Source organism: Lepidochelys olivacea (genome assembly GCF_965140295.1).
Source record: "Lepidochelys olivacea isolate rLepOli2 genome assembly, chromosome: 1".
In the NCBI taxonomy this organism is placed as follows: domain Eukaryota; kingdom Metazoa; phylum Chordata; order Testudines; family Cheloniidae; genus Lepidochelys; species Lepidochelys olivacea.
In genome coordinates, this window is record NC_140411.1 from 290029724 (window position 1) to 290055059 (window position 25336).

Below are 25336 nucleotides of genomic sequence, written 5' to 3' on the forward strand. Positions count from 1 at the left end.
GTCCCTTCCAACCCTGATATTCTATGATTCTATGATTTATCAAGTGATCCATTCCCTGTCATCCAGTCCCAGCTTTTAGCAGTCAGAAGTCTCAACATCAAGATTCCATGTTTCCCTTGGAAGAGCTGGAATTGCAAACACAATAAACATGCTAGGGATTTTGCCCTGCGACACTCTGCACTACTATTTTTGATATCATTAAAATGCTGCAGGGGAACCACACAATCCTGAATTCAGAACTCAGGATCTGATTAAGAGCTCATTGAAGTCCACTGAAGTGTTGTTGTAGGTGTGTTGGTCCCAGGATGTTAGAGAGACAAGGTGGGTGAGGTAATTATCTTTAATTGGACAAATTTCTCTTGGTGAAAGAGACAAGATTTTGAGTTACACAGAGCTTTTCTTCAGATCCTGAAGAACAGACCTGAAAAAGAGCTCTCTGTAGCTTAAAAGTTTGTCCAAGAAAAGATTATGTAACCCACTTAGTCTCATTGAAGTCCATGTAAATCTTTCTATTGACTTCAGTAGGCTAAAGTTACCCGAAACCCCTCCGGTACCCCAATCCCCTGCCCCAAGCCTGAGCCCCCTCCTGTACCCAAACTCCCTCCCAGAACCCCAACCCCCTGCCCCAGCCCTGAGCCCTCTCCTACAGCCAAACTCCCTCCTGCACCCAACCCCCTGCCCCAGCGTTGGGCCCGCTCCTGCACTCCAAACCCCTCATCCTCATCCCCAGCCCCACCCTAAAGCCCACACTGCCAGCCAAGGTCCTCATCCCCGCCTGGCACCCTAACCTCCTGCCCCAGCCCAAAGCCCCCTCCCACACCCAAACTTCCTCCCAGAGCCCACCCCCTCATACATCCCCTTCTGCACCCCAGCCCTGTGCCCTTGCCCTGAGCCCTTTTCTGCACCCCAAATCCCTCATCCCCAGCCTCACCCCAGAGCCCACATCCACAGCCCAGATCCCACACCCCAACCCTCTGACCCAGCCCGGAGCCCCCTCATGCACTCAAACTCCCTCCCAGAGCCTGCACCCCTCATCCCCTTCCGCACCCCAACCCCTGCCCCAACCTGGTGAAAGTGAGTGAGGGTGGTGGAAAGTGAGTGATGGAGGGAGGGGGGATGGAGTGAGTGGGGGGTGGCCTCAGAGAAGGGGTGGGGCTGGGGTGTGGCCTCGGAGGAGGGGTGGGGCAGGGGTTGGTGCAAGGGTGTTTGGGTTTGTGCGATTAGACAGTTGGAAACCCTACATACAGTTATTCCTGTATATATAGTTTCCCATTGATTTTGATAGGACTTCAGGAAGGAATAACAGCACTGAGAAGAATAATTGTATGTAGCTTTATTATTACTGTAGTGCCGAGGAGTCCTAATCATGGACCAGAAAAGATGGTCCCCATCCCCAAAGTATTCACAATCTAAGTATAAATCAAGAAACAACAGATGGATAAGATGGACCCACGGGCGAGTACAATGAGACAGTAGTGCCAGCATGATAGGTAGTGGCATCAGCACACCAGCGTGAGGTCCTAATTTAGATAAGAATAACAAGAGACATAGAGATGGGAAAGGGAAGGATGGGAGAGAGAACAGTGTTCCCAATCCTGTGTGGATTTAAGCATATGCTTCACTTTACGCAGTCCAAATATTTCCAGTGACTTCAGTGTAACAACACACTATGTGAAATGAATCATGGAATCATAGAATATCAGGGTTGGAAGGGACCTCAGGAGGTCATGTAGTCCAACCCCCTGCTCAAAGCAGGACCAATCCCCAATTAAATCATCCCAGCCAGGGCTTTGTCAAGCCTGACCTCAAAAACCTCTAAGGAAGGAGATTCCACCACCTTCTTTGGTAATCCATTCCAGTGCTTCACCACCCTCCTAGTGAAAAAGTTTTTCCTAATATCCAACCTAAACCTCCCTCACTGCAACTTGAGACCATTACTCCTTGTTCTATCATCTGGTACCACAGTGAACAGTCTAGATCCATCCTCTTTGGAACCCCCTTTCTGGTAGTTGAAAGCAGCTATCAAATCCCCTCTCATTCTTCTCTTCTGCAGACTAAATAATCCGAGTTCCCTCAGCCTCTCCTCACAAGTTATGTGCTCCAGCCCCTTAATCATTTTTGTTGCCCTCCGCTGGACTCTTCCCAATTTTTCCACATCCTTCTTGCAGTGTGGGGCCCAAAACTGGACACAGTACTCCAGATGAGGCCTCACCAATGCCAAATAGAGGGGAATGATCACGTCCCTCGATTGCTGGCAATGCTCCTACTTATACAACCCAAATCGCAGTTAGCCTTCTTGGCAAGAAGGGCACACTGTTGACTCATATCCAGCTTCTTGTCCACCATAAGCCCTAGGTCCTTTTCTGCAGAACTGCTGCTTAGCTAGTCAGACCCCAGCCTGCAGCATTGCATGGGATTCTCCTGTCCTAAGTGCAGGACTCTGCACTTGTCCTTGTTGAACCTCATCAGATTTCTTTTGGCCCAATCCTTTAATTTGTCAAGGTCCCTCTATCCTATCCCTACCCTCCAGAGTATCTACCACTCCTCCCAGTTTAGTGTCATCTGCAAACTTGCTGAGGGTGCAATCCACACCATCCTCCAGATCATTAATGAATATATTGAACAAAACCGGCCCCAGGACTGACCCTTGGGGATCTCCGCTGAGTGCATGTGCATGAAGCATGTGCGTAAGTTTTTGCTGGATTGGGGCCAGTATGCAGACACTGGGGAGACTAATACACTTGTCTAAAAGGTAACAATGAAGATTTTTAATTATCTTTTAATTTACTTTTTGTTACCTTTTTTATTTTAAAACGTGTACAGTGCATATTTTAAAACTGTCCAGGTGCAGTATTTTGCCACTTATTTTGAATCTTAAATTATTTTTCACAGTTTTGCAATTCATATTAAATCAGTCTTAATACTTTGATTGAAGACTTAATACTTAATAGAGTGAACTGAATATTTATTGTCCTTCAAATGTGATTAAGTGTATTTACTATAGGGTGGAAATTGAAGTGATACTGAAATATGCTGCAGCCTTAAGTATTGCAGCTTATACCATTGAAAATGTATTGCAGTTTATACCATTGAAAATGAATATATAGCTCTCCAAATATGTAAGATATATAGATCATGAGAGTTGGCACATATTAATACTTGTATGTTTGCTTGTTTAATTTGCTTAGCTGATTAGTCCTGTGTTTCAAATGGAGTGGCAGTATCTGAAAACCATAAATAATCCCTTGGGTAAATAAGGCTTGTAATTTTTCTTTTTGATGTGTAGGTGCAATCCATGCAAAAAATGGATGAACAGTGTCTTATGTCAGCCTGCCATATCAATTAATCATCCTTTCCCACACAACCATGTATTTTCCATAGTTTAATAAGGTATTCTTGTAGTTTTGTGAAATTATTAGAAACCCTGCAAAGAAATTTATTATGAAAAAATAGAAACCTCTAAAAGTATTGCTAAGAATATTATATACAAAGAACATGATTTTCACATTCTAAATCTCTATCAGGATTTCTCTATCAGGATTAATATACACTAATTTTCTGACATTTTGCTGCTGTATTCCAGTGACAGTATTCTAAAATGTGGCCTATAGTCACCTGCCAGAAATTACAACAGTAAATGTGACCTAACTGTCCTGGTCTGTAAATTTCATAACAGAGTGACTAGCAAACCCAAGCCAACTCATCCATCTGTGAAATATTTCAAGGTCGAACCTTTATTGGCTACAAGATTTCTAGCTAAAAAGACAAAGGATGACAGTGCTTATAGTTTGGTAATGTTTGCTTACTGAGCGTGAAATGAAATTTAACAGTGTGGCAAGTCTACATTTGTAAATTTATTGTGGTTGTTTAGACATCTTGGAATATTAAATGTCAAACAGTCACCTTTAGCTTCCAAAATGCACTGTATTGTAAGTCCTCACACCTGAGCTCATTCTTTCTACCAACATAAGATTATTTCTACTTCATCAGCATATATTTTTTCCCCATATAAACCTACAACTTATGGTGTGAACATGTCTGAAAATAGGACCTGGCAACACCAGTGTAGAATTAGGGCTTGATGTTGCAAACACTAACTAGCGTAGTACATACTGCCCTGAGCAGTCTTATTTAATTCAGTGGGACTGTGTACAGTGGTGAGCAGTTATCAGTATTTGCATAATCAGGCCTTATATTATGAGAGTGTAAAGGTAATAGCCTCCATATGAATAATGAAGTATAGCAGGGAATGTAAAGAACAACTTCCAGACAAAAAAAATTGAATGCACAGTTAAGTTTGTAAATACTTCTGAAAAGCCTTCTTTAGAATGTTGCAATAATAATTCAAAAGTTATATTTGAAAGGTTAAGCTAAGGTGAAAAGGTTTGGGGAAAAAAAAGTAGAAAGTGTAGAAATTCAGACTTTTATGAATGGCGTTAACTCTCCCTCAGTAGTCTGACACCTTGTGCAGTAGGACTATATAAAACTGGGGGAAATGTTTTTTTTGTTTTTTATTTTTTTTTTGTAAATTTCTCATGTAGTTTTTAATAGTTCATTCCAATTTAGAATTATAGAATTCTAGAGTACAATTATCACTGCTCATCAAATTTGAGGACTCAAGCATGTTTAAGCAGATCAGCTTACAAAGTCCTCTCCTAATACAAAATTTCATATTTTTTAAATTTTGTATCTTTATATATTGGGCCTGCAAAATGGTAACGATGCATCTGATCTGGAAAGGTTGAAGCAAGCTGGACAAAGTATTTGGGATGTTTGAGGTTTTAAAATCTGCTCTTTCCTCTTAGACATTGGCTCATCACAACTCAAATGGTTTGTTGTAAAAACTTTCAATTCATTTTGGTTTGCTGGTCTTGGTGAGAACTGGAGCCCTAGACCAGTTTTGAGCTTTTGGATGTTATATACTTGCTCTCTGTGGGCTTCCTAAACAACATATGAGTCTTTTACACCCTTCAGAATGCACACAGCTGAATGCTGTGTGCTTCCAAAACTGTTGGTTGTGACTCATGGCCTGAATAGGGCTTAGAAAGCACCTACCTCAAGTAGTCCCAATGCAGACAGCCACAATGGCTGGCAGAGAACCACATTTGATGGCATGCTGGCTGCTCTGGGGGATCAGGAGAAGAGAGAACAATATAGGATGATAAAGTGACTATTCTGGACAGGAGAGATTGCTCATCTACCTGCCTAGAACTTCCCAAATAAATCCACATAATATGCATATTTCTTTGCCAGTGATGCAGGGAGTGACAATGGGGAAATAGCGAGGATTATGAGGTTGGAAGCAAAATGGAGGGGAAGCATGGGGTGAAGAGAACATTCTGCATAACTTGCAAGCTCAACAGGAAAAAATGTTAAATATTTTATAAAATCCAAGGAAATTCCCAGTCAAAATAGTCTTGTCTGGGAATTATTGTTTTTTTAAAAAAAAGAAAGAAGAAACACGGAATATCTAAGAGTTATTATTACTATGATTTCAAGGATAAAAATTACTTTAAGGATAATTTTCTTAAAAGCTTGTATAGAAAAGAATAAAGAGATATTTTTATCTTGTATTGCTACTATATTTATGTGTAAAATATGTACAAATCATTGACTCACATATAAATCCATAATCTTAAATTATGCAAGTATTATGATGATAGAGGGAGCTGAGAGCAGAAAGCACTCTGAGAAGGGAATCTCCCAGGCATATAAAGATGAGGTGATGGAGTTTCAGATGTTCAAAACATTATACTATTTACCTCTTCAAGGTAGTACTCAAAGGCTCTAATTCCTACAGAGGAGAACTGAAGAAACCATTCTGATCCTTGTAGAGCTTGAGGTTCCAAATAAATCCTTGGAAACATTTCAAACATGAACTAGCTCCAAGTTTTTCAAGCTCTGATATCTCTTGAATGCCTTGGCCATTTTCTTTCTAACTTTCTCAAATATTCTCCTATGCAGAAGATCACACTGAAATTTCAGAGACATTTTTGTTTTTTCTCTCTCTCTCAAATGAAGTTTTAAAAAAGGGGTCATGATTGGATGTAAATTACAACCTTAAATATGGTGTTACTTCTGTGGCTCTGGAGTAGAGACCAAAAGGAAGCCAAAGATTCTCTATAAAGATGTGTAGAAACCTCCATTCTACAAATTCCTTCTCTGAAGTGTGGGAGCTAGTCATTGGGCCCTTTTATTGTGCTAGTGTCATGTGGTCATTGTCCATGGTTTTGTGATATGAGATTAACTGAGATGCTTCCGACTGGGTTCTCCTTATTGTGATTTTACATCTTTTTATTTCTCCTTATACCTTTCAAGTTGCCCATCTAATCTGTATTTTTTTTACCCAAATTGTTTCTCACCATTGATGTCCATGCGAGGACAACAATCTGTTAAAAATACACTTACTTATTTAGAAGGATTATTAGGTACATTCAGATATTTAAAAAAGAAAGGAAAGATTGGGATTTGGGAGTGGATGAGATGGGTTAACCTGCCTCAACTGTATTCTTTATTACTCATTTTGTTGGTCTATGCCTCTGGGGCAGGAGATTGTAGACAGATTACCTAATTTGGATAAATATTAACATATTTTTAGTCACAAATGCACTCGGTCATAATAGTGTGTTCGCTTGCACTTCTCTTTTTTGATCATTGAACAGAAATTGCTTGTTTGAGTTCCACAACAGTAAAATCCTTCTGTTCATCAGCAGTTTATGACTCTACAGGTTGCATTTTGCCTTCAGGATCTAGAGAGCTTTTTCCAGTGCTTTAGTTTCTGATTGTTGGCTTCCCTGTCTTGTGGTCAGACTCCTCACCTTTACCTATCCTCTATCCCTTTTAGCCATTCCTTCATTATTTTTAAACAAATGACAAAGGCCTCTTGTCACAGCACGTATTCCTCTCTGTGGTTAACCACGCAGTGTAATTTGGTGGATATTTTCCATAGAAGGACATATCAATTAGATTTTCACTGCTGTCAGGTAATTACTGTTATTGTTAGTAAACATTAAGCAGGATTATATTGCATCTGAGGTGCGCATGATGCTTTAAAAAAGAATAGGGACATGGGCCTTGTGCAGAAGAGTTTATAATCTGGTCTTGATATGATACAGAGAGTCGACATCAGACAATGGGGAGGCGGGGAAGAAGGGTTACATCAAATAACATCTGGAAGGTATTTGTGCAACACATTATGCTAGCTCTCTTCATTTTAAAATTATTCTAGATTTTATATGGGAGAGGTGAGGTGAGAGACTATGGAAGTAGTGGCCTGGATCCTGCAGTGAGTTTCATGTGGGCAGACCCCAACACCCAGTTGGTGTTTATTGCACGATCAGGGCATAGAACAGGATCAGGGAGGACATTGGTTTATTGGGCAGGAAATGCTTGTGGTAGAAAGATACACAGGATGACTAAGTGAATGCATCCATCTACTACTTTTCCATAACCATTTCTGCTATTTCCACAAAGAAAAAAATTCTTTAAAAGCCAGCTAATGTTGCATAAGAGGAACAGTATCCTACACAAACCTTTAAAAGGAAAGAAATGTCCAATTAAGGTATTCTTCTGTAACATACTTTAACACACACACACACCACATTTGTCAATTTCACTTAAACTTTATTCAGCTAAATCCCTGTCACCTTCCAGATATAAAGTAACACAATGCACATGCCCTCAGGATTATGGTATGATGCAAAACCTTAATTCTGACCTCAACATCATCAATTTACATATCTGTTAGGCATTCATGTGCCAGTGAAATGTCTAATGCATTTTTTCCCTTTCTTCTTCCTTCCTTCCCACCTTCATGTTGAACTTCAACTTTGTTTTGGTGTTTTTATTTTTAATTAAGTGGGGGAAAAAACAATTTTTCAAGAAAAGGGCTAAAAGATTTGTTGGAAATGGAAGTTCATAGTTCAAATGAGGGACATATTTACTTCTGTATGAACTTAGAAGTTGGTACAATGTACACTTTATGTGCAAAAGGGGTACAAAATTGAGTGAGACATACCAAGCAAGATTTCAGAAGTGTTCTTTTTGACCATTTATTTCTTTTCCCAGAAACACTTGCCAGGGATCAAAATACCCTCAATTCAGACCCCTCAAAGAGTATTTTTCACTTTTAGGTTTTTTTTTAAATAAAAGCAATCTACTGTTTCAGCTCTAGAGAATTTGTAAAGTCCTGTCAGAGACAAAACCTAGTTAATTCTTAACAGTAGAGCCACTGTCAGTAAACTCGAAACACTAAGCAAATCCAGACTTTTCTGGTGTTTATCATGGCAATGGGTGTCTCTGTGGTAGTGTCAGGTTAGATTCTGTTTATCCACTTTTGTGTGTTTCAGCTATTAGTGTCAGGAATCAGGCCCTGTAGCTGAACCTGCTCAGTCGCCTGATGGCCTAATGACCAAAGCTGGGGCACATCAGCCAGGCAGGCTAAAAGACCGCCCCACCTGATTGCCTGAGGAAGCTAGCTAGCTTGTTTTTAAGCCCAGCAGTAGCTCTCTGGCTGCTCAAGGCACAGACTGATGGATTCTGTCTCCCTGTGCTTGCCTTGCTTCTGTCCTGCTCCCACCTAATCCTTGCACTGGACCTTGTTCCAGTCCTAGAATCATGGAAGGGACCTCAGGAGGTCATCTAGTCCAACCCCTTGCTCAAAGCAGGACCAATCCCCAATTTTTGCCCCAAATGGCCCCCCTCAAGGATTGAACTCACAACCCTGGGTTTAGCAGGCCAATGCTCAAACCACTGAGCTATTTCCCCCCTCCCCCGCCCCTGCGCCTGCACAGGAACCACTGTTGCTCCTGCCTTCCCCAACTCCAGGTAATCCAGTTCTGACCCTTTGCACTGATTCCTCCCTCTGCCTTGATCTGTAGCTCTGGCATTTGGACAGACTTCGATTCTGACCTTTGGCTCCAATTCCTTAGTCTGACCCTCTCTTGACCCTGGGCTCTGGCATTGAGACTATGACTCTTGTTCTGACTCCTGCTCCACTCGCTAGGCTGGACCACCCGCGACCTGGTCTTGAGACAGTTCATCTAGCAGGTACAGAAAAAACAGATAAAGGGATAGAATAGGGGTTGCCAACCTGAGCCTGAGAAGGAGCCAGAATTTACCAATGTACATTGCCAAAGAGCCACAGTAATACATCAGCAGCTCCCACTCACAGCGCCTCCTGCCCACCGGCAGCCTCGCCAATCAGTGCCTCCCCCTTCCTCCCCGCACCTCCCGATCAGCTGTTTCATAGCATGCAGGAGGCTCTGGGGGAAAGGAGGGAGCGAGGGCATGGCAGGCTGAGGGGAGGGGGCAGGAAGGGGTGGAGTGGGGGCAGGGCCTGTGGCAGAGAGAGGGGGTTGAGCAGTGAGCACCCCCCGGCACGTTGGAAAGTTGGCGCCTGTAGCTCCAGCCCCGGAGTCGGTGCCTGTCCAAGGAGCCGCATAGTCACTTCTGAAGAGCCACGTGTGGCTCCGGAGCCACAGGTTGGCCACCCCGGGATAGAATGTATAAATTGTATTTCCACTGAAACTTTTTTAAATGGAGAAAAAAAAAAGGCTTAGAATTCTTTTCCCTCAGAGCATACATTTTTCACCAATTCTAGTTGACAGTGACCCTTTTAAATAGGGTTATGAAGATTTCACAGCAGTTTGCAGCACATCTACGAGCTATGTGTAGGCTCACTTGCTCTTGCGTGCTCTTTTTCTCTCTCTCTCTCACAAAATTAACCAGTATTTTTGTGAGTTAATCCCTTCTCCACTACCTTTCCTCATTCCACAGCATTAGCATTGGTCATACGCTGATTTGTGAGTGTGTATTTGTTTGCTAGAAAGCTTGCAGAGAGCAAAAGCAATCAGGAATGCTAACATTTATGAATAACTCGGAGTATATGTTGGAAGTGCTTGCACAGAGATTTTGAAAAACTGGTTATTTGCACAATAGATCTGTCAAATAATTATGAATGGTTACGGATAATTTATTAACAGAAAAGGTTTATAAAGTTTGTATCCTCTAATCAGGAAACAGAAACAAACAACAGTGTGTGACTTTGAGTGAATAATTAATAGTAAATACTTACAGTGACCAGTCATGAACTGAAGTAAAGTAGGCTAAAATTGGCACAAAATACTTGCTGAAAGGTCCATAGGCCGCAGAGCTGGAGAGGCAGTGGCCCGACCATGTTTAGGCATTGGGCCCCTACTAAATCAGTATGGCTAATGCCAGAGTGGTCTGGTGCACTGCTCCTGTGGCGCAGACGGAATGCCACTAAAATTTGGCCCAGCCACCCCTCTGTCCAGATGGAGGTGTGGTTGAGCCAAATGGTGGGCTGACCAGATGCATGAGGAGTCTGTTTCTGGAGTGCAGGGGAGTCCACCGATTGCTTGATTCCTGCAGCCCCGGCTTATGCACTGTAGAGGTAAGAGAGGGGGGAGACTCCCTGGCATGGGAGACCCAGGGTCCCAACGGGAGGGAAGAGGAGGGGAGAAGTAAGGACTGGAATGGGGTCTCTGCTGGTGATGAGGTGGATGGGGACTGGAATTTTCTCCTTCTTTTCCCCCCACAAGAATGTCTGAATTGGTGCCATTGCTAGGGAAGCTGTAGCATAGAGAAGGCTCTTCCTGTAATACTGCTTAGGCCATTAAGGACTTCGAAGGTGAGGACCGACCAGGATCTTGAAGTCGATCTAATATTGAATGATAGGGTAGGTTAGTATAATATTTCAAATAGTCAACACTTTTATGATGGTCTCAGCAGGCAAATGTTGGAAGAAGATTGAACCTGTATTCAGAAGCCTCCTTGAGATGGACTCGTTCTAGAGGCTATTAGCTCAGGGTACGTGATCACCCACAGTCTCTCCTGAGAATATATAATTCCACATCTGCAACTGAGAAACTAGAATGTCAGGAAAGACAAGGCTCTTACAGGGAAACAACTTCTGGAAATCAGGATGTCTGTGATTTTTGGTCTCGGCATCGAAAAACTGTAGATTATCAGATGTTCATCCCACAATTGCAAGAGGGCTGGAAAAGATAAGCCCTCCCCTCCTGTCTCTTGGATCTCTGCAATACATTTAAGTTTTTCACATGGAAAATCTATGCTGTAACTCAAGAGATTTGTACTTTGGAGATTTTCTGTGTTCAGTCGAATTCCAGAAACCATTTAAATGCAGCTTTATTTTTGTCCCAAGAGGGGTAATATTAAGCAGGACTCTTGTGCCAACTTGTTGCATTCTCTTGCTTGTGTGTTCTCCAGTCAGAACTCAGTGAGGCAAACCCAGTGTTCCCTCTCGATAGCAGAAATGTTATATACTGGCTTGATCAGGTATGTGGAGCTCACCTGTCTAAAGCTTTGACTTTTTTTGCTGTGAACTATATACTGTAGGTGAGGAGTGAAGCATTATGCAGGTCTGCTTCTCTCCCTTGCATCCTGATGGTCTCAAGGTCCACGTCTTTAAGCCCAATGAGGTGTCAACCTCTCTTAAATGCATAATATCTTAATGCCATGCCTATTTTATTATGGACAGAAATACCAATCTAACCCTCCTCCCATTCTTTCCCCAAATACCTTTTTAAAAGTGGATTTATGCTTTAGTAAACAAGTCTATCATTCATGAAATGTCATGTACATTATTACACTTCTAATGAACTTTCATCAGGAATGTTTAACTCTAAAAAAAATAGGTAGAGCTCGGTGACGAGTTTCTCTCCTGGGCACCTATAAACTTTCTTTATGCTAGTCAGATCAAGGTTCTACAGGCTGTTTTCTGGTATCTAACTTGTCAAGCTGGTTCATTCTCATTCACTCACTATGAAATGTTAGACTTTACAGAACAGTTTTCCTCTGGGCATCTATGAATATATTGATTTTATTATACCACATTCCATTCAGAACCAAATATTTGCTTATGCTTCCGTGAGTGGTGAACAATAATTGTATGCAAACAGGGGTGTTAAATGTAGAGCTTTTACTGATAGTAACAACTAATATTTGCTATGGCTACCACAGATGGGGAGGTGAAGCTTATACATCTTAACCCATATTTTGAAGCAGTAGCATTCTCTGATCCTGATTATATGGATCTCATGCTACATATCTGCAGAGGTCTTAATTCAGCTCTCTCAAGAGCATAGTATCTTAATGTCATGTTTACTTTATTGTTGTCATGAAGCCTTTGGCCAGCAGGTCACTGATTTGAATCAGGCCCAGGTTTGATATTATCTGAAAGGTATCACTGTGTGGGTCTTGGTAACCTATATGAAATGAGTTAATTGTCAGAGCAGACATATATCTACATTACGAAATGCTGTCATCACCAGAGTTTCATAAGGGCCAAAAATTGAATTGTGAACTGTATTGTATTCATGGAAATTACAGTTAATATCTAAACAACTAAATGCCTGAACTTTCATGGCTTCTCCCCACCCCAAGCTAATCAAAGACACTACTTCTAATCAGGACCAAGAGAGTACAACACATGTAAAGATTTTTGGCTAAGTCTTTTGGAAACGTGATCATCCAAAAAGCCTGACTTGTCTACATTACAACTTCCAGCTGTGGCTTTGCACCTGTTGGAAATTATGGGTCCAAAAATTCTAGTGTCAACACAGCCCAGAGTGTATGCCACATTTAACCTGCCACATCGTACTCAGATTTACACTTTCAAAAACGAAGTCATTTAGGAGCTAATGTCAATGGGACTTAGACTTCTAAGTCACTGTGGCACTTTTGAAAATTTTACCTCAGTCCTTTTTTTTTCTAGCTAAAACTCTAGAAGGATTTTATGTGGGGATTATAAAAACCCCATGGTGCCAAAACTTTGAAAAGAGTTCCCGGTGTTGTCGGTGAGAAATGAAATATTCCCAAGAGTGGGCTACAGATTGGTGGATAGATATGGAAAAAGAAATGACAATTTTTCACTTTAGGATGCTGTATTTGTAACATTTGATTCAAGATGCAGTACTTATTCATTTGAAAATGGGATGGTGATAACATTTACTTCACAGGTATATTCTGAGTCTTAATATTTGTAAAACACATTGAAGACATTAAAAACATTAAATATAGTATGGGCTATGTATTAAATATATATTTCATATGCTATGTATCAAATATATATTTCATATGCAAAGCGTCCTTTGAGGTTTTTAAGGTCAGGCTTGACAAAGCCCTAGCTGGGATGATTTAGTTGTGGATTAGGTCCTGCTTTGAGCAGGGGGTTGGACTAGATGACCTCCTGAGGTCCCTTCCAACCCTGATATTCTATGATTTTATGGTTCTAATATATTGCTAAAGTTACACAGTGAAGCACTCAGTAGTCAGGAATTGTTACAGAACTTTTAGCTCTACCCCCTTTGTGCCTATATGTTTTGAAATAGTCTTCATTTTGTAATATTTCTCAAATAATGCAATTCCCCCTCAAATGTACAGGCATAGGTGAAGCATCTCATGTTTATTTTACATATTTAAAATAACTTCATTTCACATTGGTCCAGTATATATTTTATTAGATAATTTTTAATATTATTTTCTGTTCTTTAAGGAGGTTCTCAATCTTTTCCATTACAGGACTTTCTCCCCCCTGTCATCTAGCTGAGATGTCATCCCATTTAGCCTATGAGAAGAACAAAGTGGTCATGACCCCTTTTTGCTTTTTGCAGCCCACCTGGAGGTTATGACGCACAGGCTGAGACTCCCATAACTCTGAACTGTTGTATTTGGCAGTAACTGTTAATAGCTCCATAGTTAAAGCTCTGGTGAGACTTGCAGTTATAACTTGGGGGGTAGAAGTTAGATACAAAAATTGGTATGTATCTCTAACGATATTACACCACTGCCTCTAAATATACAGTTTTCTGGAAAGTTAGAAATAACAGTAAATCTGTTCAGTGGTTTAAAAATAACAGCTGTGTGAAATTGGAGGGCTGGTAACTTACATCATTTTTGGATTGCTGTAGCTTGGTTTTAATACTTGAAGCTTTAGCTGTGTGGAAGTCCCCCACAAAAAACATACATGGTCTAGTAAAAAATAATTAAAATAAGGAGACTGGCAATATTAGTCATTGCTATTGGTATTTATACAAAGGGGAACAGATGAATAAAGTAGTTGTCAGCAAATCAACTAGCTCTTTGGCTAGAGTCCACTGGAAAGCCCTATTTATGCACCTTAGATATGAATAGTTGTTGTAGTGATACACTAAGGTGCATCCGTAGGGCCCTACCAAATTCATGGCCATGAAAAACATGTCACAGACCATGAAATCTGACTATTATAGGGGAGACCAGATTTTACAGAGTTGGGCGGCCGGAGAGCAGCAGCTGCTGGGCGGGAGCTCAGGTCTGAAAGCAGCGCTGTGGACAACAGCAGCATAGAAGTGAGGTGGCATGGTATGGGGGTGGGAGGGTTTGGTCACTTTTTGGGGAAGGCAGGACTAGCCTTACAGGTGGGCGAGTGGGCAACCGCCCAGGGCCTCATACTCGGGCGTGGGGGGGAGGGAGAGCGCTTTGGTCACTCACTTCCCTCCCCCCGCAAGGTCACTTTAACTCCCAAGCGCCGGGCTCCAGGTGCTAGTCCTGAACAGGCTGAGGAGGGACAGGACTTCCTCTTCCTCTACATGAGCCACTCCCAAGGTCGGGTTAGACCCATCTCCAGGAACCTCCCCTGGCTGCAGGAAACATAGCGGCTGCTGTCTGGGAGTCCAGCTCTGAAGACAGTGTGGCCTCCACAGCAGTGCAGAAGTGGGTGTGGCATGGCATGATGTGGTATTTCTACCCTTACTTTTGAGCTGCTGCTGGTGGTGGCGGTGCCTTCAGAGCTGGGTACCTGACCAGCAGCTGCCCTCCAGCTGCCCGGCTCTGAAGACAGCAGCACCGAGTAAGGGTGGCAATACCGCAACCCCTCTACAATAGCCTTGCGACCCCCCATGACCCTATTTTGGGTTGGTACCACCCACAGTTACAATAGTGTGAAATTTCAGATTTAAATATCTGAAACCATGAAATTTATGATTTTTAAAATCTTGTGACTGTGAAATTGACCAAAATGGGCACTACGTATCAGGGTATGGGCTCTCTCCTGCCCATCTTAGAAATTGCACAGGTACCTGCCCTCAATCTTCTCATGCCTTACAAGGAATGCAAGAACCTCTTCCCAGCTCGTGGTCTCCCTCTCAGTTTGCAGGGATGTATTTTAGTATATTTTTTTCACTACCTTGCTAAGTTAGCCATACACTTGTGCACAATGAACCCTTTCTTAGCTATGTGCTTTACAAGCTTTGTGAGGAAAAAATCTACTGTGGAAGCTCAGTATGCAGTTTTCAAAAGCTCAAAACTTCAAGTAAAACCAGTTTTCTTTAGAAAATCGGCAGGCAGTTGGTGTGCTAGAACTGTGCTTATTACACGATTCAGTGGTGGTGTAGCTGTGTAAGTCCCAAAGTATTAAACACGGTGGGTGAGGTAATATCTTTTCTTGGATCAACTGCTGTTGGTGACAGAGAAAAGCTTTTGGGCTACCCTGAGCTCTTCTTCAGGTCTGGGAAAGTTCTACGGACCTAAATCAGTACAACTGCATCACTCAGGGGGGTGAAAAACCCACACTCCTGAGTGACCTCGTTATAGCAACCTAACCCTCTTGTAGACAGCGCTACGTTGACACGGGAGCGCTTCTCCCGCTGACATAGCTACCACCTCTCGGGGAGGTGGATTAACTATGTGAATGGGTGAACCCTCTTCACTAAAGCACTGTATGGGAACTGTAGCACTTTACAGGATCACAAACATTAAGAGTGTCACAGCTAAATACAGGTTTCAGAGTAACAGCCGTGTCAGTCTGTCTTCGCAAAAAGAAAAGGAGTACTTGTGGCACCTTAGAGACTAACCAATTTATTTGAGCGTAAGCTTTCGAGAGCTACAGCTCACTTCATCGGATGCATTCAGGGGAAAACCACAGCTAAATACAAGATCAAACAGATAGTTTAGCATAAGCAGTTAGCACATATTTTAAGGGACCATTCAAGGTGAACGGTTTCAGAGTAGCAGCCGTGTTAGTCTGTATTTGCAAAAAGAAAAGGAGGACTTGTGGCACCTTAGAGACTAACCAATTTATTAGAGCATAAGCTTTCGTGAGCTACAGCTCACTTCCTCAGATGCAGTTTCCACGATATGCATCTGAGGAAGTGAGCTGTAGCTCACGAAAGCTTATGCTCTAATAAATTGGTTAGTCTCTAAGGTGCCACAAGTCCTCCTTTTCTTTATTCAAGGTGAAGTGGCCCGTTAACACTGCTGTAGTCACAGGACAAAAAGGGAGGCTAGTGGGTTACAGAGTGTTGAAATAAGCCATAAATGCAGTGTCTTGATTAAGACCCTGATTTTTAGTGTTTGGCAAAGCGATGAATTTAAACTCCCAGCTCATCTTTTGAAAATGTTTAGGTTTCCTTTGAGGATGAGGCCTGATAGAACAGATTGCTTTGTGAAAAGTGCTCACCCAGAGGTGATAGGGTGTTTTTCTCTTTTAACATTTTCCTGTGTGAATTCATTTGAGAGCTTAGTGACTGGTTTCACACACACAGTTGTTGTGGAGGCATTCAGTGCACTGGATGAGGTACACCACGTATTGTGATAGGCATGTGTAGAACCCATCATAGGCGCTTATTCTGTGGGTGCTGAGCACCCATTGGCAGCCCCCCTACCAGAACGTCCCCAGTGCCTCCTGCCCACTGGTGGGCCCTACAGATCAGTGCCTCCCCCTCCCTCCCAGCACCTACTGCCTGCTGTGGATCAGCTGTTTCATGGTGTCAGGAGGCGCTGAGGGGAAGAGCGAGGGTGCAGTGTGCTCAGGAGATGGGGCGGGGAACTGGGAAGGGATGGCGGCAGAAAGAGGCAGGGCGGAGTGGGGGTGGGAAGAAGCAGGGTGGGGGCGGGGCCTGGGAGAAGAAGCAGGGTGGGGGCAGGGCCTGGGTGGAGCACACCCAGCAGATAAGAAACTTGGCGCTTGTGGGACCTATGGATCTTGAAAGGTGTGTTATGAGGGTGTTGATCATTGTAGCAGTGGAGATATGTCCGCAGGTTTTGCATCTGTTGTTCTGACAGGGGTTGGTGCCACTTTGAGTAGGTGTGTTCTGGTTAAGGTTGCCAGGTATCTGGTATTTGACCAGAACACCCAATCGAGAAGGGACCCTGGCAGCTATGGTCAGCACTGCTAACTGGACCATTAAAAGTCTGGTTGGCGGCGCTGCGGGTCTAAGGCAAGCTAGTCCCTAGCTGTCCTGGCACCATGCTGAACCCTGGAAGCAGCCAGCAGGTCGGACTCCTAGGCAGGGGGCCATGGGGCTCCACGTGCTGTCTCCACCCTGAGCATTGGCTCCACACTCCCATTGGCCGGGAATCGTGGCCAGTGGGAGCTGGGGGTTGGTGCCTGTGTGTGAGAGCAGTGTGCAGAGCCTCCTGGCCCTCACACCTAGGAACTGGACCTGATGGCCATTTCCGGGGTGCAGTGCAGAGCCATTAGTCCCGCTGCACCACTGACCAGGAGCCGCCCAAGGTAAGCCTGAGCTCCAGCCCCCAGGCCTGAACCCCCCACAAACATGGAGCCCCCTAACCCCAGGCCCACTCCAGAACCTGCACCCAGCCAGAGCCCTCACGCCCCTGCACCCCAACCCCCTACCCCAGCCCAGGGCACCCTCCCACACCCTGAACCCCTCATCTCCAGGCCCACTCCAGAGCCTTCCCCCCAGTTAGATCCGTCACCCCCTCTTGCACCCCAACCCCCTGCCCCAGGCCAGTGAAAGTGAGTGAGGGTGGGGGAGAGTGAGCCACCAAAGGAGGAGGAATGCAGGGACTGGGGGGCGGGGCCTTGGGGAACGTGGGTGGGGCCTCATGGAAGAGGCAGGACTAGGGTGTTCGGTTTTGTGCAATTATAAAGTTGGCAACCCTAGTTCTGGTCTGTGGGAAGCTTGCTTCTGATGATGAGTTTGGAGAGGTGGGGGGTTGTTTGAAGGCCAGAAGACGGGGTTCAGGAAAGATTTCTTTTAAGATTGGGTCTCCATGGAATATGGGCTGTAGTTTGATGATATGGGTTTCTGTGTGGGATGGTAGATGACAGCTCAGGGTGTGCTGTTGGAGGGGTTTATTTCTGTATTGAAGCTGGTTCTCTTTGGGTATTTGGATGTCCCATTCCATGATGTGATCTACTTCTCTGGTGCAGTGTCCTTGTTTTAGTGAGGGCGGTTTTGAGTGTGTTAAGGTGCATATCCTGAAATTTTCCCTTGGAGCATATTTTGTGGCTTCTGAGTGATGGGCTGTAGATAACAGATTCCTTAGTGTATTGGGATGGTTACTGGATCTATGGAGGTAGGCATGATGATGCCAACTTCTTCATGGGCCACCTTGAGGAAGGATTTCTGTACAAACACACCATGAAATCAATGATATACCTGAGATACATCAAAGATATTTTCATCTTCTAGCAAGACCACTTAAACTCCCTCAGATTTCCACCACAAATTCAACAACTATAGCCCATTCATTGAACTCTCTCTGGAACACTCCCACACTAGCATCTACTTTCTGGACACCATGATCAGTTTCACTAGTGGAATCCTACCGACAGCCCTATCTAAGAAATCCACAGATCCCCACATCTACCTTCATAGATCTAGTTACCACCCCAAATGCACCAAGACATCTGTTCTCTAAAGCCAGCCACTTTGTCTCGCTTATTACACTAATCATGATTGTTTTGTTGTTACCTTGTCTCCTCATATTTGTTTTCTCAACCTGTTATCTCTAGTCATGGGATTGACTTCAAGCTCTTTAGGGGTAGACTGTCCATGGGTGTACAGTGCCTAGGACAATGGGACCCTCATCCCAGAGTGAGGCTCACTGTTACAACAGAACTAATAACAATAATAAAGAGAGGCCCATTTCCTCAGTGAAGGCCATATCCATGCCAAATTTCAATTTTCATCCCTTAGCCACTCGTACAGTAGGGCAGTTAAAAAGTCTCAAAGTTTGTTTTATATTGGGGAAAGTTTTCTTCACTCTCTCATATTTAAAAATGGCTGAACCATTTTTACTTAGTTGCTTAAAAAAAAATCACCTTTAGGTAGAGCCCGAGTCTGGAAAATTTCAGTCTAAAACAGGGGTGGGCAATAATTTTTGCAGGGGGGGGCCACTCAATGAATTTTGGTAAATCATCATGGGCTGCAGATTTCTACTATATTAGTGGAGGGGGTGCAGGGTCTGGGAGGGAGTTTGGGTGCAGGAGGGAGCTCTTGGCTGGGGCAGGGGATTAGGGTGCAGAATGGGGTGTGGGGTCTGGGAGGAAGTTTGGGTGCAGGAGGGAGTTCTGACCTGGGGCAGAGGGTTGAGGTGCAGGAGGGGGTGTGAGATGCAGGCTCTGGCCGAGAGTGCTTACCACAGGTGGCTCCCGACCGGTGGTGCAGTAGGGCTCAGGAAGGCTGCCTGCATGCTGTGGCCCCACGCCACTCCCGGAAGTGGCTGCGGCCGGCTGCTGCTGGCAAGTCTCTGCGTGCCACCTGGGGGGAGGGGAGCAGTAGGTCTCCGTGCGCTGCCTGCGCCCGCAAGCACTGCCCCTGCAGCTCCCATTGGCTGATTTCCGGCCAATGGGAGCTCTGAGGACGGTGCTGGGGGCAGGGGTAGTGCGCGGAGCTGCCTCCCCCTGCCCCTCACCTCCCCTGCCAGGGGCGTTCAGAAATACGCCAGCAGCAGCCGGCCACTTCTGGGAGCAGCGTGGGGCCATGGCAGGCAGGCAGTCCAGAGATCACAAGGGGACAGCCAAAGAGCCCGACGGGCCGGACAGAAATGTTAGATGGGCTGGATTCAGCCCGTGGGGCATATTTTGCCCACCCTTGGTCTAAAAGGTGAATGTTGTTAATATCTAATTGAAAAAGGGGCTGGGGAGAGAGTTATAGACTGGGACCACGTAAGCAATAATAATAATAAGACTTAACTCTTCAGGGGGGTCTGCCTCTCCTGCTATAATACTCTAAATATTTGCATAAAAAGTGTCACAATTTTCATTTAATATGTTTTGTACTGTTTGGAAGCAGAATAGCAAAAAGAGAGAGTAACTAAAATTCTGGAGGGTGCCATGATCTGTTCATAAAAATGCCTATACAAAGTTTTATTACTTTTTAAAAAATCAGTCATGTTGTTTTCCATCATTTTATCACACAATCTCAGTGCTCAGGAATGTAACAAAAAGTAACTTCCATGTGAGAGCTGTGATACTTGGCTATGTCTGTACTACGAACTAAGGGTGTGATGATTCCCTAGCTTGTGTACAAATACTCCCAGTAGCTTGACAAGAGCTAGCATAAGTATAAAGAGTAGTGTAGCAGCAGTAGCATGCATGGGCAGTGGCAGCAAAGACATGGTTTAGCTGTGCCAAGTAGGTACCCTCTGATTTCAGGAGTGTTTGTACTGGGCAGGGTTCAGTTGCACCTCCGCTGCCCCGGCTATTGCAGCTACACTGCTACTGATACTCACGCTTGTTGTAATTGAACTACCATGAGTATATGTATGCAAGCAGGAGAATCACACCCCTAGCTCGGAGTATAGACATAACCTAAAATGAATTGAATTAGTGACTTGTTCATCAAGTAACTCTAGTGACCAGGCTTTCAAAGTAATCCTCTCGTAGAGTAAGGAGGAACAGGATATGTCGGGGTGGTAGGTAAGTAGGTACAAGATAATTTGACTGATGTGATTAATTGCATTCCAAACAGGTGTCAGCAGACTGGAGGTTTCCTACTTGTACAAAGAGCTCACTCAGTTTACTGGGGTGGTGAGGTTAAAAAACAAACTGGTAAATGTTCAACTGATTGGATTTGAATGGACATTTGCTTTTGTTCCCTATTAAAGGAGGGGAATTTTGTCAAAAATGCTTGTGAAATTCCTGACTTATCTTAGAGAATGCTTGTGGAGTGCAGAAACAAGTAGTCAGAAGAATGTGGGCACCTTTTCAGGCTTTTTGCTAACAGAACAGTTCTGCTGCCTGGTTGGTTTGCTCTGGGTTATTTTTCAAGTTTTACAACTCAGCTAGGATTTTAGATGAGTACAGTATAGGGTAGGCAGTACGGTGTGGTCATGATATAGCTTTCTTTGTTTGCATTACTGTATAGCCGTGCTGGATCTATAAGGAGCCTTTCTGTGAAGTGCATTTTAATATTTAGATCAAACAATGATTGGAATACATGAATGCCCTGTGGGTAAACGTGTCATTTTTAAGCAGCTGACCAGCTTTCTCCCTGCTGCTCCAATTAACACATTCAGCATGCACTCTTATCGGTGAGTAGGCTATCTATATGGATTAAACCACTTTGTTGTTTATTCATCCACCATGTGAGGTATCGGAAATGGATCAGCACGGTTAACATTTTTAAAACAAATGAAATGAAATGAGGTCTTGAGCATGTGCCACAGTAAACATCAGGGTAGTTATTAACAGGCTACAGAAAACCTGTTTTGCCTTCAGATATGGTTGAGTCCATTGACTAACATGTATCCCCGCCCCCCAGCTCCTCTTCAAATGATGGAGACATAGGATAGTGAAATTCTAGTGCTGGGATTCCTCTTGCTGTCAGGCAGATCTTCTGAACTTTGTTCTGTTTTGTTTAAAGGCTGATTGTGATCAAACACTTCTCTTTATTTCCTTCTTTACCTTGATTGCAATTTTTCAACATAAAAACAATGGATTTGATAAAGGTCCTCTTAAAGGTAAAACAAAATGCTTTGTCATAATTGAAACTGTTGGTGTTTTTTTTTGTTTTGTTTTTTTTTTAATGGTATCAGAGTGGCTGTCAAAGGGTGCAGCTCTCCATCTATATTTGGTGTTCATTCATGCTCAAACAGCTTTTTGTGAAGCTTAGCTGCTAAGACCAGCAAAAGGTAAACTGGGCTGTTAACTGTGTGCTGGTGAAAGAGATGGAACGTTTCTTGGGCTTTGTGAAGCAGATAAGAAGATCGAGAAGAAGAAAAGGCAAAAAGTACCGACCTGAGGAGGATTACCATGAGGGCTATGAGGATGTCTATTATTATGCTTCAGAGCATTTTCGAAGTAAGCACTGTGTAACCTAATGTTTTCCTGTTGTGATAAATATTCAATATTGTTTTTATTACAAAATGCTAACACTGGATAGATATCTACATGTGAGCCTCATGCAGGTATTATAAGCATTAGACTACTATTATTTATTTGTCTAAATTTTCTGGTAGGAAATTAGAAACAAAAGCTATCTTAGCTTTCAAATCAAGCAGGGTCTGTAGCAGTGGTTAATATTTCAGGTGCAGTTAATTGATTCTTACTGTTGCAAGCCTTTTGTTAGACGACTTTGTGTTGTAAACTGATATGATAGCCTTTTTAGAACACTTTTATATATAAATGTAACTACATTCATATTTCTACTACATGGCTTTTAAAAAATAATTGCTCCTGCATAAGTTCAAGTTGATGATTAATATTTGTTGATTGAAAGTCCTTTGTGTCTGAACTGTGCCCTGATCTTTACAGTAGAAAGTAACTCAAGTGGGCTTCTTTGCTGCTGCATGTTCAGAATTGCTTCAGGAATTAAGTAATCAGGGTTCCCCACCCCCCCTCAATTTGCTGTCAGACATCTGCAGTAGTAGCTATACGTCAAAATAGAATGGCTGTTTTTAAGACCCCTGCAAAATCTGTATTATAAACTGCAATGCACTTGAAAAATTCTCTCTACCTGTCAGTGTTCTGAGTTCCTGGTCGCTCTCTGACTTATCCCAATGGATTGGAAATGCCCAGAAATGCCTGAGGGGATAATGGGAAAGAAGCTACTCACAGACATCTGAGTTTATTATGCCATTCTCTAATGGAAGGTGTTGACAGTATAATCAGTCATGCACAAAAAATATTTTTAAATAGGGTTGCTATTCTTTTGACTTGTGATTTGGGAGCTTTTCTGCAAAGAGTTTGTATTCTGCCTTTTCCTGGCAACATAAAGGTTAAATGTACTCTTATGTGTATGTACCATTCATGTAGCTGTCAGCTTCTTTTCCATCACTTCCTCTTGTTTCTGTCTGAGAGAAGTGTAGTTTTTTCATAATATAATCTTTTTAGGGTTAAATGCTGAAAAAGTGGATTTTATGGAAATGCAAGTAGTAAACATGTCTTAGACATAGTTCTGATCAACTGCATCAAACTTTTTATGCTGGTCAAACAAGATGGCTCACTTTTGGGGATAGGTCTAATATTTGTTGAATATATGATGTGTATATTTTGTTTGGGGGTTTAATGGGGCCGTCCTTAGTAATATTCTCTGAGCTTTTTTTTATAAGTGCTTATTGTTATGCAAATTACATTAAAGTAATGTGGATGATTTATGTGCAACTGATTTGAGATCTGTTAAGCAAAGCACTTTCTTTTTAAAAAAGATTATCATGGCAAGGTACCATCTTACAATTGTGTACTCTACATCAGGAACATCAAATTTAAAACTACAAAACATTGTAGAATTTTAAAATGAAATAAGTTAATGAAAACATGCAACTTTTTCGCTTTCTTCAGCTTTATTCGTGTCACGCAAATCACATGGCTATATATCAAATTAGAAGTGTTAAGCTAGTGTTTCCCTAACAGATTGTAATAGAACATATTTTAACAAAAACAACCAAGCAAACCAACATCAAATGTATGTACCTATGATTTTATTAGCTTTTTTAAAAAAAAAATAGCATGAGACAACTGTGTGACTGGACCAAATGCTTAAGAGTGAGTACTCCTTTCATTTTGACTCCCCTAATAGAATAAAATGATAAACATTTTTTCTACACACTTTAACTTGCCAAGCTCATGTACACAATAAATATTTTCAAGTGGATAGGTAGGCATGTTCTCTTCCACTTTCATCAGTGCTCATAATCCAGAGTTAAATAACCACCTAAAACATAATGCATAATTCTGCCGTTGGATGCACATGGGGCTTGCAACTTCAAACAGCTACTTAATAAAATGTATTACAAGATACTCAAACTCTAGAGATTTGACTATTCATCAGTCATCAAACACCAGCGTCTTTTATTAAGATATCTCATCGAATATAATTGCTTCTTAATGCTTCTTTTGTCTACTCTTTCAAGTAGGTTGTGTGTCACAGTTTTGGTGGATAGGTGTGATATTCACTTAAATTATGTTGTACAAAATGTCAAGGCATGCTCCTGCTGTCGCTAAAACTTTTGCTCTTTAACCTGCATTTCATGTAATTTATAAAATTAAATGTACATTCCATGTTTAAATATTACTTAACTATGCACCAGCAATTCACTGTTTACAGTGCAGGTTAAGAGGAATGACAAGCCTTTTAATAATGATTCCTCTGGCATTCCTTTATGTTTAGAAAATTCTTTGCATTGTTGAAATGATCTTCTAGTGTATTTACTGATACAAATGTCAACAGCTCAGAGCTAATGGAATCAAGGACCTGTTGTTCACTCAAATAGCTTAAGCATTTTTGGTATGCCCTCTTCCTCCCCTCCTCCCCCCAATAATATTATGTATTTGGATTTTTATGTCCAAAGAAATGTAAACATTTTAATTCCATTTAAATTTACCTAGTGGAGCTGAGGATTCATTCAAACAGTTATTTCACATGTGCAGTAATATCTCTCATGTTCTTACTTGATGAAATGCAAAAACTGTATTAAAATAACTCCAGGATCAAACAGCCAAACAAAAAGCAAGAAAATCGAGTTAAAAATGGAATAGGCCTCTGGGGATTTTGGATAAAAGTTGACCTTATTCTGTCCTTAACTTCCCCTTTTGTGCCTGGTATTGTAGCTCAAGCTAGATGGTATATAGCATAGCCACTCTTCTGAAGCCCTCTTCGTGGAAAATTAGATGAGCTATACTGCTTTGGCACAATAGGGTGAACGAAGGGTAGTAATAGCGAAAGCTCTCCTGGTAAAAGGATGGTCCCAACTTTGAATTTCCCCCATTTTATCAAGTTTTTACTACAGCTCTATTTAATTTCATTTCCTTTAAGCTTTATTCATAAACGGCTAGCCTTATTTTGAGATGCCGCATCAGCTACATTATTTTTATTGAGATTCTCTGACTTCACAGTGTTACATACTATTAGTATTGCTGAGTGGTATTCTTGTTACACACATTCATAATGATATTGCAGGTGTCACATTCATTTAAATGAGATGTAACATGACAATAATGGATAATGAAATTACTGCCCCACGTACTCAGAAAACTTGGTGATTATTACATAAGATGCCTGAGCAAGTGTTATATTCATCTTGTGCACCATTAAAACGCCACCACTCAACTTGTTCCTTTTAATGA

General features: G+C 42.4%; 1 protein-coding gene across 6 annotated transcripts in view; it reads left to right on the plus strand.

Annotated features, from left to right (window-relative positions):
- GRIP1 (glutamate receptor interacting protein 1) overlaps nucleotides 1-25336 on the plus strand; it is a 556915-nt gene that overhangs the window by 170198 nt on the left and 361381 nt on the right. For 2 of the 6 annotated variants that reach the window (XM_084616425.1, XM_084616429.1), the window contains exon 1: nucleotides 21849-22072. The exons of 2 other annotated variants lie outside the window; for them this stretch is intronic. In XM_084616425.1, coding sequence (XP_084472551.1) covers nucleotides 21940-22072 — 133 coding nt within the window. In that variant the 5' untranslated portion in view covers nucleotides 21849-21939. Of the gene's footprint in view, nucleotides 1-21846; nucleotides 22073-25336 lie in introns of those variants that run through there. 2 more of the 6 variants (XM_084616424.1, XM_084616430.1) reach the window with 2 other exon arrangements.